Source organism: Tupaia chinensis, unplaced genomic scaffold (genome assembly GCF_000334495.1).
Source record: "Tupaia chinensis unplaced genomic scaffold, TupChi_1.0 Scaffold000182_1, whole genome shotgun sequence".
NCBI lineage: Eukaryota > Metazoa > Chordata > Mammalia > Scandentia > Tupaiidae > Tupaia > Tupaia belangeri.
In genome coordinates this window covers 5,845,318-5,861,086 of record NW_006159657.1, presented here as the reverse complement: position 1 = coordinate 5,861,086, position 15,769 = coordinate 5,845,318, and the positions used below count along the sequence as shown (strand labels likewise).

Genomic DNA, 15,769 nt, shown 5'->3' with positions numbered 1-15,769 from the left:
TTCAGCAAGGGGTGCTGGGAAATGTAGTTCCAGAAGCGTGGACGCGATGGAAGCGGGAAGCCGAGCTACCAGCCTGGGAGGCGTCCAGCGCCCGGCCAGAGCGTTGGCTCTCCCGGTCCTCACCGATGAGCCAGCCTGGACTGAGGGCGGGCTCCGGGATCTTCCTGATTCGCTCCAGGTCGCTGCTCCTCTACTTCTCAGACTCGGGACCTTGCGCACACTGAAGTTTGGGACCCTGCTTCCTAGGACTGTATTCAATGAGCAATAAACGTAAACCATCCTAAAACGGGAAAATAGACCCCTAGCTGCCAGCCTTCCACATGCAGAAATCGTCAGAAACACCTTGCACTTGGAACCCAGTAGCACTCGTAGATGGGCTAGGTACTCAGGCACGCATGCACACGCGCTGAGGGGTGTTTTTCAAGCCACAGAATCGGAGACTATAACCCGCAGTTGGCCATGTGGGACCCAGTCACTTAACCTCTATGCCACCTGCTGGCTCCCTCAGGGTCAGTTTTTAAATAATGGTTTATCCCAATTCAGTAACCATGTATCACAACCATTAAAATATAAACATTAAGGGCAGCAGGTAATGGTGGTTAAGACAGCAGAATCCCACATTGCAGGACTCTGAGGTTCAGGTCCCAGACCCAGTGACTTGAAAAACACTCAAGAAGGGATTGCTGAGGGATTATGCATCACCCCCAGGGGATGATTTCACACTTTTCCTTTCTCCAGTGAGCACATTAACTAATTAAATAAAAATACATTATCTAGAAACTTAATATTTAATAAAAGAATCAACTATATATATATTATAAACTCAACTATAAACTGCATGGTCACAGATCAAAATATACAAAAGTTAAGCATTTTATGAAAAAGCATTGTAGAGCTGGGGAGGCTCAAGTGGCTAAAAATTAAAAAAGAAAGAGTGGCCAACAGATGGCATAGTGGTTATGTTGCTGGACTTTCATGTGGTTGACCACAGTTCAAGTCCCAGAGCTGGAGACGTAAAACTCAAGTCAGGCAAGACTTTGTGTGTGCCCAAAATCTCAACAGGAGAATGGAGAAGGAATCACAGTGTGGTCATCCCCGCTTGGGGGGGGGGGGTTATCACTTTCTGCTTCTCTGTCTCTTGTCTCTCTGGTGAGCACACGTGCCCTATAGCAAAACTTTCTCAAAAAAAGAAAAAAGAAAAAAAAGAAAGGTAGGGCCGACAGTTTACATGACGGTTAAGGTACTGGATCCTACATAAGTGACTAGGTAGTTCGAGTCCTGGATCCAGCAACTTGAGAAACCATGCTGGTGCATGTCCAAAATCCTGAGAGAAGAGCGGAGAAGAGATTGCAGTGTGGCCATCCCCTGGGAAGGATGGGGCAGGGGTGAGGGGTGTGGGGATGATTTCTCACTTTCTCTCTTTCTCTGTTTGTCTCTCTAGCAAGCATACTCCCTATGACAAAAATCTCAAAAGAGAAAATTAACATCCTGGCAAAATTGAGGTATGATGGACCCAAGCATTTGCTTTTTTGTTCGTTTGTTTGTTTTGAGAGGCTTTTGCTATAGGGTGCGTGCGCTTGCCAGACAGAGACAGACAGAGAGACAGAAAGCTAGAAATCACCTCCCCCGGGGTGGGGGGACTGGCCATACCGCAATCCCTTTTCCTCCATTCTCCTCTCGGGATCTTGGGCACACACGCACATGCGCCCGGCGTGAATTTAAGCCACCGGGTTTGGGACTCAAACAGTGGTTGACTACATGGGAGTCCAGCAACATAGCCATTACACTAACTGCTGGTCCTGAGCAGCCTTTGTTTTTCAAAGTTCCTAGGACGTAACCCTAGGAGTTCAGAACCGCTATTATAAACAATACTTGGCAGTGGAGACTCTCGACCCCTCTTTTCAGATCTCTTGAACTGGTACCAAGGAGGTAACATGCAGAAAACGGAAGTTTCCTTTGGCTTGAAAAGACCTTTCCATAAAAATGCTTTCTGCTTAACTAGACTTGACTCTCTCACAAGGCAGCAAAACAATACTTATTTTTAATGAACTTTTTACATGCATCAAATACAACTCATAGGACCTCCATAAAAGGTGGAGCTCAGAGAAGTTAGCTTGTCACTCTCGGCTGGGTGTGATCACGCAGTCACCACACACTGAAGCCACTGTCACCAGCACATGAGATGCACTTCTAAACTCTCCCGGTCGCTCTGGCAGTACTTTCCCCTCGGTAACAGTGAGGGCTCAGGAGCAATTTGCCACAGCCAAATGATGCTTTAAGTCACTGAAGGAAAAAACAAACACAAAACCACACAGAAACCAAAAGGACATTTATGTCAGCAGTCTTTATTAGAGTACCTCCCTTCATGGGCATAAGAATCAAAGTTCCAGATAAACCGTGTCTTTGCTTTATTTTTACAGTGGGTTCTGTCTCTCAAACTCCTTTGAAATTAAACACTTATAAATACATCCTTCACATTAAAACCACTTCCCAGTCCAGATCCCAATTACCATTAACTTTAGTGAATACATTTTCATTTACTCATTTTATTCAGTATGCAAAAACCCCACTTTGTCAGCAGTTAAAAAAGAACCTTAAGATTCTCAAATGACTTTCTACGAAGTCACAAAAAGAAAATCATCATTATCCAAAACGTTTTAAAGCAATAAAAATTTCTATTTTCCAAAAAGGTATTTACAACCTGAAATTCAAACTCTGCATTGCCACTAGTGTAACTATACAGGAGCATACAAGGCCTTAGGAAAGACAAGTATTTCATTACAAAATATTTATGATCAAGAAAATATTGCTTGCCTTTAAATAAAGAATAGGAAAAGTGGGCAAAAAATAAATACACTTAAAGATGGTCATTTTCACAAAAATGGAAGAGTACATACAGAAGGGACAAAGTGAACATATGCTTGAGCTTCAAAATGACTAGCGGAGGGAACCAGCAGTTAGCGTAATGGCTATGTCGCTGGACTCCCACGTAGTCGACCGCGGTTCGTGTCCTGGACCCGGTGGCTTAAAACTCACGCCGAGCGCGTGTGCGTGCGTGCCCAAGATCCCGAGAGGAGAATGGAGGAGAAGGGATTGCGGCGTGACCATCTCCCCTGGGGGGTGATTTCTCGCTTTCTGTCTCTATGTCTCTCTCTGTCTGTCTGGCGAGCGCACGCGCCCTACAGTGAAAATCTCTCCAAAAAAAGAAAAAAAGACTAGCGGTGCTTACAAAGTCGCTCTAGGGCGAGCCTGTCTCCGACTCGCCTCTCAGTGTGTAGTTACAAAAACACCAAAAAGAGGCTTGCTACACAGAGTTCCCCAGCAAATCCATGATGCGTTGCCCAGCCGCTCCGGGGCACTGCAATACTAACTTCAGTCAGCTCTTGCTCACAAACCCCGGGCACCCAGTAATCTGAATATCTTTTCCCATTTGGACAAATTCCCCAAATGACCAACTGATGCTGGTCAAAAAAAATGGATTGTTGAAAGTCACGATACATGTTTTTTCATAGAAAAACAGAAAAATATGTCATGACTTTCTGACAACCTAGTAACTCAATGTAACTGCTATGAATGAGCCATTCCAGTTCTAACAGGATGCTTGTGAGTTGAAGGGTAAAATACAGTGTCAAGGGGCCAGGTGGCCTGAAGATTAAGGTGCTGGATCCCACGTGACCAGTTTCACAATTCAAGTTACAAGACCTAGTGGCTTGAGAATCGTGTCATGTGCGTGTGCATGTGTGTGTGTGCCCCAAATCTTGAGAGCAAAGTAGCAGAGAAGGGATTACAGTGGACCATGTCCCCTTCTGGGGAGGGGTGATTTCTCACTTTTCCCCCACCCTTCTGTCTCCCTCTAGTGAGTGTACACACCCTATAGCAATAACTAAAAACAAAAAATCGGTGTCCTGTATTTGATAAAAGTCCAAGGCCCCTTCCAGTCAATGTTACCTTTATCTAGACCTCCGTTTTCCTCAGAAATCCACTTTTATACTGCACAAGTAGATCATCTGCCTAGAAAGAATTTCCCTAAATTCTCTCTTCCCTCTTGGTCTCAGAGTCCTAGAGATCTCCTGCAGTGCCAACTCCAACTCTCAGCCTCGCAGACCAGCCCCGGCCAGCTCCTGCCTGCCTTCCATCTTCTCTGCACCTGTCTGAGGACCCAACGCAAACCTGAAGACATTCTAGTCAGTCTTAAAATGAAGGGTTTATCCTAGAGAATTGCCAGTGAAATCGGATCAATAAGGTCCTTGTGACTGTGGCTCTGACAAAAACCTAGGTTAAGAAGCAATCTGTCAAAGCAGTTTGACAGTATTAGAAATCATATCATAATTATGTCAAAAAAGTTGAAACATGAAAAAAGTATACATTAAACTAATAAGCAAAATCCTCACCATTTATCATCAGTATCTCTGTAAAATATTGCACGACAGTCAGCCTTTTCCTTTTGTCTGTAAGAGCAAAAAGGGAAAAAGGCAAGTCTGTTCAGACACTGGATCACACCCAGGCCGGAAGTACGACGGCTGAGGCATGTCCTCGTTCTAGGTCAAGGCAAAGTCCACATTGTCTGAACCAGGTACTGAAAGACATGACGGGAACCACGCTGTGACTCAATCGCAAATCCTCGAGATCAGAGGGCACTGGTCTGGCACATACAGCACAGGCGGGGAGCCCACACTGCTGGAAGGACTTCGGAAATTCGCATCAAAGGAGCTTGGTGTGATTCCAATAATCACGGTATCGTTCTGGGGCACTTCACCTTTCAAAAAATCATCATCTTCATCCTCCACCATCTCCTGTGTACAGAGCAGAGATCATCAATTAGGTCACGAGTGATGACTTCCAAAATTTCAGAATTCTTTTTGAGACTAAAAAACATCAAATGTTTACAGAGTACTGATATACGTCTGAGATGATGGGTGTATTTATTGCTTTGATTTGATCATTATACACATTTGACCATTACATGAGTTCATGTATTAAAAAAAAAAACAACGAAACCCACACTGGGGGCCAGCAGATGGTATGGTGGTTAAGGCACTGGACTCCCATATGGCCCACCATAGTTCAAATCTCAGATGGCCAACCACGGTCAGTTAAGAGTCCTGGACCTGGTGGCTTGCTTTCACATTTTCGCTTTTTCTTTGTCTCTCTCTGGTTGAAATAAAGAAAAATAATAACAACAAATAAAATAAATAATTCTTTTTTTTTAGAGAGAGAGATTTTTGCTACAGGGCGTGTGTGCTTGCCAGAGAGACAGCGAAACAGAAAGCGAGAAATCATCCCGCAGGGGAGATGGCCACACCACAATCCCTCCTCCTTCATTCTCCTCTTGGGATCATGGGAATGCATGCACATGCCCCTGGCATGAGTTCAAAGTGACCCGGGCCAGGACTCGAACTGTGGTTGACTACATGGGACTCCAGCAATGTAACAATTATACCCTCTGCTGGTCCCAATAAAAAACTTTTTTTAAAAAAAGAAAATCATGTTGGACATCTGTGTGTGCATGTCCATCCCCCCAGTGGGTGATTTCTCACTCTCCCTCTCTCCCTCTCTCTCCCCCCATTGGATGATTTCTCACTCTCCCTCTCTCTCTCTCTCTCCAGCAAGTGTACCTGTTCTATGACAAAACCCTAAAAATAGAAAAATTTAAAAAGAAACAATAAATGTGTACAACTATTAAAGATAAATAAACTAAATACAACAAACAGGTCACAGGGCTGGGCCTGAAGTTCAATTTTCACACAGACTTAAGCTCAACAAGCACAGTAATACAACGTATCATTCTTATCAAACAGACGTGAATGAATGAATGAATGAATGAATGAATGAATGACTCCCCTGCCTAAATGCATTATTAAAAAAAAAAAAAAAAGGCCACTTTATGGAGTAACATGGAGCAGTAATATGCTGTTCAAAGAAAGGCCAAGTCCTGCAGGGCATCCTTGGTTCACCTCTCCAGCCTGAGACACTCTGGGGATCCATGCAAGCACCTAGAATCTGACAGACAGGAGGAAGGGATCGTGGTGAGCCACCCTGCTCTCTCTATATGAATAAAGGGGGAAAAAGAAGTACGTGTTAAAAAAATAAAAGTTTTTCAATGATTACTTATAAAAAGGGAGACAAGCACATTAAAGCTGATTTTTAACATGGAAAAAAATGTGCTACAAAGAGTCAGAACAGGGACCAGCAGGTGAACTCCCATGTGGCCAACCACACTTTAAGTCCCAGACCTGGTGGCTTGAAACTCACACCAGGCATGTGTGCATGTACTCCCAAAATTCCAAGAGGAGAATGGAGGAGATGGGATTGCAGTGTGGCCATCCCCACAGGAGGTGACTTCTCACTTTCACTCTCATTGTTTCTCTCCAGCAAGTGCATGCACTCTATGGCAAAAACCTTAAAAAAGAAAAGGAAAAAAGTCAGAACAGTGACATTATTTACTGGATTCTAATTTCCTTTTTACAAGATTTTCCTTCTTTTGTTTTTTCTTTATTCATAATAAAATGTGTGCATGAAAGGGGCAGAGGTCACCCACGGCAGGATCTGGTTATGCCACAATCTCCCCTCTAGCCCTCCGGCTGGTCAGATCTCAGACACTAGCACATATGCCCAGTGTGTTTCAGGCTGACTGGGCCACAGGTTCAAACCACAGTCACTACATAGAGTCCAGCTTCTCTTGCCCTGCTGCGCCGTGGAGCTGGCGCTGGGTCCTAAGTTTCTCCTCCGGCAGCACCTGTACTAGCTCCACTGAGGGTGGAGGGAAGGGCCCGCTACAAGTGAGCCTCTTTAGCACCCTTCCCGGAAATCAAAAACCTGGCTATAACGTGAACTTCTGGGCTACGCGACAGGAGGCAGTCTGAGTTTACTACTTGGTGGTGATCACCAAGTTGTCAGAGGTAAATACACACAGCTACTTTTCAATCAGCCTTCACTGGTTTAAATACTTCAAAAACCCGAAACTCCTCCAGTAAGCCCACCACTTGGGTTGAGTCTGTGTAAAGGCAGAATGAGTAACACACAGTGACTTCACGTGTGACATTGCTGTTACTTTTTTCCTGTGACCAGTAGCCACAGAGGAGGGTCTCAGCGAGTGTGCTGAATCCAGAATACCTTTTTGGTGGGTTTCCTAAACTCCTGGAGCTCTTCGGCACTCATGTCTTCCCATATCTGATAAACAGGATCAATGAATTTCTTGGACCTGTCAACAAAGATATTTCAAAGTAAATACTTTGGTAAAAGTCAAAACATACCTCAATCTTTTCTCCTAAGACCTGCTTCTCCAAACCAAGAAGTTAAAACTGTGGCTCAAATAGTAACATCAAAAAGCATGACAGGGCCAGCCAGTGGCATACTGGTTAAGGCAGCTGGATCTCACATGGCCGGCTGCACGGTTCACATCCTGGACCTGGCAGTTTCAGAAACACACTGGGCATGTAAGCCTATGTGTCCAAAATCCTGAGAGGAGAATGGAGAAGGGAGTGCCTTCTCACTTTTTCTCTCTCCAGTGAGCACACACACCCTGTAGCAAATTATTAAAACAAAACAAAACAAAACAAACAAACAAAAAAACATGGCATGTGAGTACTGTAACTCAGCGGCTCCTTCTAAGATTGAACCCGCTCACATGGGTGGAGCATTACGCTGCTTCTCATCCTTCCACTTCCAAGTGAAATTGTTGCTAAACTTTGCAATGATTGACAACTAATACATAGCATATCCAGATGAAAATGAAACTATAATACTCAGTACTCCCTTTTTCACATTCTATAGTAACATGTTAAAAAACTGGTCTAGGAAAAACAACTAACCTGATTCAGTCAACCAAAACTCAGGGAAACGGACAATCTCAGCCAGCCAGAAAACCACAGACTAAGCCAAAGCCTGCTTCCTACACAAATGCAGCTCCCAGCCTGGCTCAGTGGTTTCCCAGGACTAGCCCAGGTGAACCATGCAGCGTCAGTTTATCTCGTGCAGCAGTATGGGATGTGGTTTCTAAAGGAAGGAGCAGCTGCTTAGCAGGAAGGTATGAGCCAAGAAAAGGCAGCACGCTCCACCCTGGCACCTCTCTCCCCACCTCCTTACACATTTAAACCAACAGATTTAAAGAAACACAAGCCTCAGTGTCCGTCTGGGCTCCTCCTGAGGGAAAGCTCTCCCCGGACTGTGATGTACAGCAGAACCGCCTGGGCATACCCTGCTCGGCTGGGAAAGCCAGGAACGGACACCACAGAGCGCTAACTAATGAGCACAGGCTGCTTAAAACAAAGAAGTCTTAAACCCCGATCTTGGGCAAAGCAAATATATTACATTTAAATTTACCACTGAGGGACCAGCAGATGAGGTAATGATTATATCGCTGGACTCACATGTAGTTGACTGCGGTTCAAGTCCAAGACCTGGCGACTTAAAACTCACACAGGGCACGTGTGTGTGTATGCCCAAAATCCTGAGAGAATGGAGAAGGGACTGAGGTGTGGCCATTCCCCCTTGTTATTTCTCACTTTCTGTCTATCTCTCTCTATCTCTCTGGCGAGTGCATGTGCCCTAAACAAACAAACAAAAAATACAAACAGAAAAACTCTTTAAAAAAAAAAATAACAAAGTCATCACTGAAGGCCCAGCTGAAATGGTGCATGGGCAAGGCTGCATGGGCGCCCCTGGTCCAGTGCCTGGTCCAACCTGAACAGACCAGGTGTGGGAATGTACACCTGTGGTCACAGCTAACTGTAAGGCTGAGGAAGGGGATCATGAAATACAGCAAGCCCCTCTCAAAAAATACCCGCCTTTCTCATTAAAAAAAGAAAGAAAGAAATCTACCACTGACAGAGTCCACTGTTGAAGAGTGCCTACCTCTTAAGCACGCAAGGATCAAAGGGAAAGAAGGTGTCCAGGGGGTTCGTGCAGGTTTGGACCGAGTCCCCTCCAGCTGTATTCCTAATAACTGGTAGCATCTGGCGATTGTTCCTCTCAATGATGGTGTAGCAGAAGACGAGTTGGTATTTACTGTGAAACAACAAAACCACCACAGGCAGAGGCATGAACACCAGGCATTCAGCTCACGTGCATTTTATTTTTTTTCTATTACAGGGGTTACCCTACTAGGAATCTTTGATTTGTACCTCTAACCTTACTAGTTCTCTTATTTTTTTTTTTTGAAAGAGAATTTTGCTATAGGGCATGTGTCCTTGCCAGAGACAGAGACAGACAGACAGACAGAAAACAAGAAACCACTCCCCAGGGGAATGGCCATGCCACGATCCTCTCTCTTCCATTCTCCTCTCGAATTTCAGGCATGTATGCACAGGTGTCTAGCCTGAGTTTCAAGCCACCAAGTCCAGGACTCAAATCGTAGTCAACTAAGAGGAAGTTCAGTGACATAACCATTATGCCATCTGCTGGTCCCCACTAGTTGCCTTACTTATTCAAAGTGCTTAAACTTCTGAATTATCCCTTTTGGATAAAATGTACTAGCAATCTCCAATGACATTAAAATATATTTTTAAAAAAAAAAAACAAAAAACAGCAGACGGCATAATGAATATGTTGCTGGACTTCCATGTGGCCGACTATGGTTCAAGTCCTGGACCTGGTAGCTTAAAACTCATATCAGGTGCGTGTGTATGCATGCCCAAAATACTGAAAGGCGACTGGAGAAGGAATTGCAACATGGCCATCCCCCTGAGAGGTGATTTCTCACTTTCTGTCTGTCTCTATCTCTCCAGCAAGTACACATGCACTATAGCAAAAAACTCTTCACAAAAAAAAAAAAAAGAAAAGAAAAAGAAATACATATTTAAAAAAGCTTCATTGTGGTTTTGTTTTTCATTTTGTAAGGGCTGGGTTACTGGTTTTTAAATGTTTTACTATTGTTGTTATTAATTTTCCAGAAATTTAATAATATTTTACAATACTAATACTAACAAAAAGTTACTTTTAAATAACTTCCATCTAATGAGGGCAAATAGGACCAGCCCCACAGCCCACTGGTTAAGGAAGCTAGATCACACATGGCCATTGGCGGTTGAAATTCTGGCCACAGTTCCAATCCCCGCAACAGTGACCTGAAAAGCACACCGAGTGTGTATGCATGCCCCAAATCCCAAAAGGACGGAGAAACCAAGAAGGAACTGTGGCGTGACCATGCCCATGGGGGGTGAGTTCTCCCTTTACCCTCTCTCTCTCTGTTGACAATACGAGCCCTCTGGCCATTAGAGAGAGAGAGAGAGAGAAAGGGAAGAAAGGGAAGGAAAGAAAGAAAGCAGAGCAGAGAAGGGAAAGGGTCAACAGTGGCACAGGCAGTGGCAACAACTCTGCAATGCTGGAGCTTCGCAGCTGGCTGGGATTTGGATCCCATGTCAAGCAGACCTGAAACGCACCTGACACCTGCATACACCAGTGAGCCCAGCTAGCAGGGAAGTGTGTGTGGGGGAGGGTCCTTTCAGCAGTACCTCTCTCTCTCTCTCAAGGAAAAATAACTTAGAGAAAGAAAATATAAATAACTTACTTTGTGATAGCGGCAAAAAAGTTGACCACTGAGGGCAGGCAAATCTTCAGAGGATTTAGCTGACTCATCACTATGCGCTCAAAATTGAGACTCTGAAGATATCTCAAACCTTTGATTAAAACACAAAAGACTTTTTAAGTTATAAATATAATTGAAAAGTCTAAGATACCTTTAAAAGTACAGATCGTCACACATTTAAAAAGTCAGTGATTGGGAACCAGCAGTTAGCGTAATGGCTATGTCACTGGACTCCCATGTAGTTGACCGCGGTTCGCGTCCCAGACCCGGTGGCTTAAAACTCACGCCGGGCGTGTGTGCGTGCGTGCCCAAGATCCCGAGAGGAGAATGGAGAAGGGATTGCGGCGTGACCATCCCCCCGGGGGGTGATTTCTTGCTTTCTGTCTCTATGTCTCTCTCTGTCTGTCTGGTGAGCGCACGCACCCTACAGCAAAATTCTCTCAAAAAAAAAAAAAAGTCAGTGATTTGCAGAAATACTTGAACTAAAAGTCCATGTACATACACAGTCACATCATGGGCAAACCACATTCGTTTATTACTAAGAAAAATATCACTGGGCTGACCACATTTATTACTAAGCCAGCTTTTCTAGAGAACAATTTATTCTTTAAAAGACTCAGGAAGTAAGCACACATTCCTAGGGGCTATAAGATTAGATGACTCTTTGGGACTCACGTATAGAGAGCAAAAACAAAAATGAGATTTGATTTCAGCTACCAATCATCTCAGGCAACAGAAACAAAGAACAGCCTTTTTGTTTAAGTTTTGCTACTAGGCTTGTGTGCATGCCAGAGTGAGACAGAGAACAGTGAAAAATCACCCTGCAGGCCACACTGCAATCCCTTCTCCTCCACTCTCCTTTCCGCTTTTGGGTCCACATGCACTCAACATTCTTCTAAGCCACAGGGTCCAAGACTCAAACCCTGCAAAGGCTATGTGAGTTCCAGCCGGCCTTAACCAGCACGGCACCAGCTGGCCTGCAACCTCATTTTCAATTAGTGAGGCTGTGCTGTTCTCAGGTGCACGCTAGCTGTTTGTATTTCTCTTTTATTTTTCCAAGAGAAATCTGAGGGCTGGAAGAAAATTTAGACAAAAAGTATTGTCTTGGATCCAATAAATATAATCCTCTCCTACATGAGTTAAAGATACTACATATATTTTCAGAGGCAAGCAGATCAACTTGTGCTTAAATCAATTTTCTTAAGAGTTACTTTGATGTATATTTTTTCAAGAATAATGCACATAAAATAATGCCATGGTTTAAGAGTTCCTTGGCACTTATTCATACAAAGGAGAGACTTTATTAACTTTGTTCTTTCACTAGTTCCTAGAGTTGGGCTTTTTTTAGATTTTTGCTATTGGTCGCTTGTGCTCACTGGAGCGAAACAAAGGGAAAGTGAGAAATTGAAACCACCACCTGGGGGAATGGTGAGGCTGCAATCCCTTCTCCGTTCTCTTGGGATCTTGGGCACACATGCTCACATGCCTGGCATGTTTTTCTTTTTATTTTTTTAAGAGAGATTTTAGGGCATGTGTGCTTGCTAGAGAGATAGAAGGCGAGAAATCACTCCCCAGGGGGGATGGGAATGCTGCTATCCCTTCTCTTCCAGAGATTTTGGGCACACATGCACATGTGCCTGGTGTGAATTTTAAGCTGTCAGGTCCAGGACTCGAACTGTGGTTGACTATGTGAAGTCCAGCAATGTAACCATAACACTATCTGCTGGTCCCACGCCCAGCATGTTTTTCAAGCCACCAGGTCCAGGACTCGAAACGTAGAGCAGACCATGTGGGATTCAGCACCCTAACCACCATGCCACCTTCTGGCCTCCATACAATTAACTTTAACCCCCACATCTTTTCAGAAGAGGAATACAGGCAAACACATATAAAATGACACACAGTAAGTTTCAATTTAGAGGAGCCAGCAGGTGGTATGGTGGTCAAGGGAAGTGGACCCCCACATGCCCAACAGCAGTTCGAGTCCCGGACCGGCTTGTTTTCTCACTTTTCCTTTTTCTCTCCCTCTCTCTCTCTGTCCCTCTCTCATCAAATTAAAATAAATAAAATAATTAAGTAAAGTTAAGTAAAATAATTCTTTAAAAATATAAAAACAAAGTTTTAGTTTAGAGCTATGGTTCTCAACCTGAGGAGACCAGGTCCCTCAGAGGACATGTCTAGAGACGGTTTTAGTTGTCACGAGTGGGAGTGGTGGGGGGTTGCTCTTGCATCCAGGAGGTACAGGTGAAGGATGACAAGAATGGGGCAGCACCCCACACCAAAAAATGATCCAGCCCAAGCTGTCAATAGTACTGAGTCTGGAGAAGCCCTTGTTTAGAAGAAACAGCATCTAAACAGCTTGAGTTTTCCATGGAGAAACAAAACAACTTAACTGACTTAATAACACTGTGCTTAAGGACCATCCCCAGCTATCATATTTTTCTATGTAAAAATGCAATCATGACTTTCCCAAATACCCTAACCTGATAAAACAAGGTTCACCCGCAGATTTCAACGACAACCCTCGGAAATGAGCAGGGGTGGGCCAGCCCAGGTGGCACAGCAGGAGGCTGCTGCTGTGGGGAGCCTGAGGCCATGCAAGGCCTGGGTTTGGTTAATGACCCACCATAAACAGAAAGGCAAGGTTACACCTGTGGCCCTGCTAAAATAAGGCAGGACAACCCTGATGTGGTGAGACTCGTCAAATACACTTCTCTAACTCCCATTTCCCCTCTCAGATAAAAACAAAACAATGAATGAAAGAAAAACTTAGCAAAATGGGAAATGAAGTGCATTAACTCTCAAGCCTTCAAACAGACAGGGGACCCTCATCTTATATGGTCACAAGCTTTAGCGTCAGCCTCATCTGGCTTTAATTCCTACCCTGCTGACAACTGTACAGTGGTGCCTTTCCGCCTGCCCGGCACTGAGCTGTTACAAGAGGAGGGGGCATGGGAAACTGCATGTGGTGTTCAGCCCAAGTGCTCAGCTCGCCTCTGAAGAGGTCTTCACACACCCGCTGAAGCACGTTGGGGTTCTCAACCTCAAATCCACCCCGTTAGAGAGGAGGCTCAAAGGGCTTTCAGGGGGCTGTGCTGCTTGTAATTATTTGTAAAGTTTGAGTGTGTGCAGCTTTCTGAATCCACAGCTGTCATCAAAACCTCAAAAAAGTAAAGGAGCTCCACTCTAAAGGTAACAAGTACCAGGAAAAAGCAGGCTGAGTCCATTAATCGCACATTGCTGACCTACCTTCCTTCAGGTTTCCACTTAAAAGCTGTTTGTGTCTAAAAACAAAAGTGTAGAACACAGCTTGGCAGGCTGAATAAAATGGTCCATGGAGAGCAACATCACAAAAAGCCTTTGTCCCCGAGTCCTGGTTATTAAGGTACATGTGCAGCCAGTTAACCAAAAGATCTAGGCATGACTTTACTGTACTAGAGAAAAGAAAAACACAAGTCAACTTTACTTGCTTCATAAGAAACAGAAGTTACATGAAACACACAATCGCCTCTCAGTACAAACCACCAGCAGTGGGCTCACAGGCGTCGTTAAGTATTTCCCCGCAGGCAAACCACGGGTGGGTGGAAGACAACCTTCCAGGTACCCGGCAGACCAGCGCCAACCTCCTAGAACAGGAGGTGAGTCCTTGAGAGGGTCCAGAGGGAGGAGGGCAATTTCTCCTAACTCAGTAGGGCGAGCACTCTCAGGGGTTTCTAGCCCTCATAGGTGATGTGACCAAAAAATAGAACATATTTACCAACACCTCGCAAAAGCAAGATGGACTGGGCAACTTCACCATTTCCTGCAGAATTCTGATGAAGTCTATGGCAGAATTCTGATGAAGTCTATGGTCAACATTTAGGCTAGAAGAGCCAGGCAGCTGGACTTGCTGGAGAAGTGTTTTAAAAAGTATCCTTGCCTAAAGATACTGCCGTGGATCCCTGGAAGAAACTGGCTTCCTAGGTAGGTCTATTACCTTTAAAAAGGTTTTCTTGAGCTTTAGCAGATACAAGTGAGTTGGTATGCAAATGAAAAAGGACAAACCTACAAAAAGAATCCAACAGTATGTAACACTGTGCATCAACCAAGAAGACAAATGGATCTTTGCATTCAAGTGAAACCACGAACAGATGACAAAAGCCTTGTCTATGAAGCTTTATATCTAAAAAGGAGATACTTTATTCTGAAATTGCCTCTTGGAAATACAAACATCTTGCAGAGTGGGGAGAACAGATTTTTTTTCACTTTAAAGACAGATCCAAAAAATAAGGCAAATTATTTCTCTGACTTGAGACAATGCAAAAATCTTTTTAAAGCATGATATTTAAAAAGTACTTGGGAAATTAGGTTACTTACATAAGAGGAATAAATTTAGCTCGTGCTAAAAAGCTTCCAATATAATTTCCAGCAGCTTGCCTGATGATGGCAGGATTATTTGGATCCTGCAATTTTTTCCAGAGATGTTCTAAAAATGCTTCTGCGAATCCCTATAAAAAAAAAAAAAAAAGGTGTTGGGCTGATCTTTTTTAGTGCTTTAAATCCTCTGGTCTATCAGAATCCTAAGACTTTCAATTTACCAACATGGGAAAGTTCTAGTAGCTCAGTTATACTGGTAAATAAATAATGACTACAATGACCACAGTTGTAATGTGTAAAAGTACCTTCCAATGGTGGGAACCAGCAGTTAGCGTAATGGCTATGTCGCTGGGCTCCCACGTAGTCAATCATGGTTCGCGTGCTGGACCCGGTGGCTTAAAACCCATGCCGGGCACATGTGTGTGCGTGCCCAAAATCCCAAGAGGAGAATGGAGGAGAAGGGATTGCAGCGTGGCAATCCCACCTGGGGGGTGATTTCTCGCTTTCTGTCTCTCTGTCTGTCTCTGTCTGTCTGGCGAGCGCACGCGCCCTATAGCAAAAATATCTCCAAAAAAAAAAAAAAAAGTACCTTCCAATGGTACTACGAGAAACAAAAGAATCCAAGTATAAAATAATCCAATGGATCCCAAACCCACCTGAGCACCAAAATCACCCCTGCTGCGGCAGATTCACCAGGTCTGAAAGAAGTCTCCACCCTGAAATCTGCAGAGCAGAAAGGCTCTTAAAGTGGTCATGACACTCAGCCAGAACTGGGAAACCAACGTAAGCCATATGCCCGAGCTGCACACAGAATGACCCCCCCCCCGGCAGTACAAAGAATCCCCCAGCCTTGGGCTGCACCACCGACACAGGACAAAAAATAAAATA

The 15,769-nt window shown here is 44.2% G+C and overlaps 1 protein-coding gene across 1 annotated transcript in view; it reads right to left on the bottom strand.

Moving 5' to 3' along the window:
* Positions 1-4,053: 4,053 nt before the first annotated feature.
* Positions 4,054-15,769, bottom strand: part of RRN3 (RNA polymerase I transcription factor RRN3) — a gene marked incomplete at its 5' end in the record, with an annotated part of 34,082 nt that continues 22,366 nt past the window's right edge. Inside the window, 6 exon segments of the mRNA XM_014587077.2 lie at positions 4,054-4,793; positions 7,114-7,201; positions 8,854-9,006; positions 10,508-10,616; positions 13,775-13,959; positions 14,882-15,012. Coding sequence (XP_014442563.1) covers positions 4,608-4,793; positions 7,114-7,201; positions 8,854-9,006; positions 10,508-10,616; positions 13,775-13,959; positions 14,882-15,012 — 852 coding nt within the window.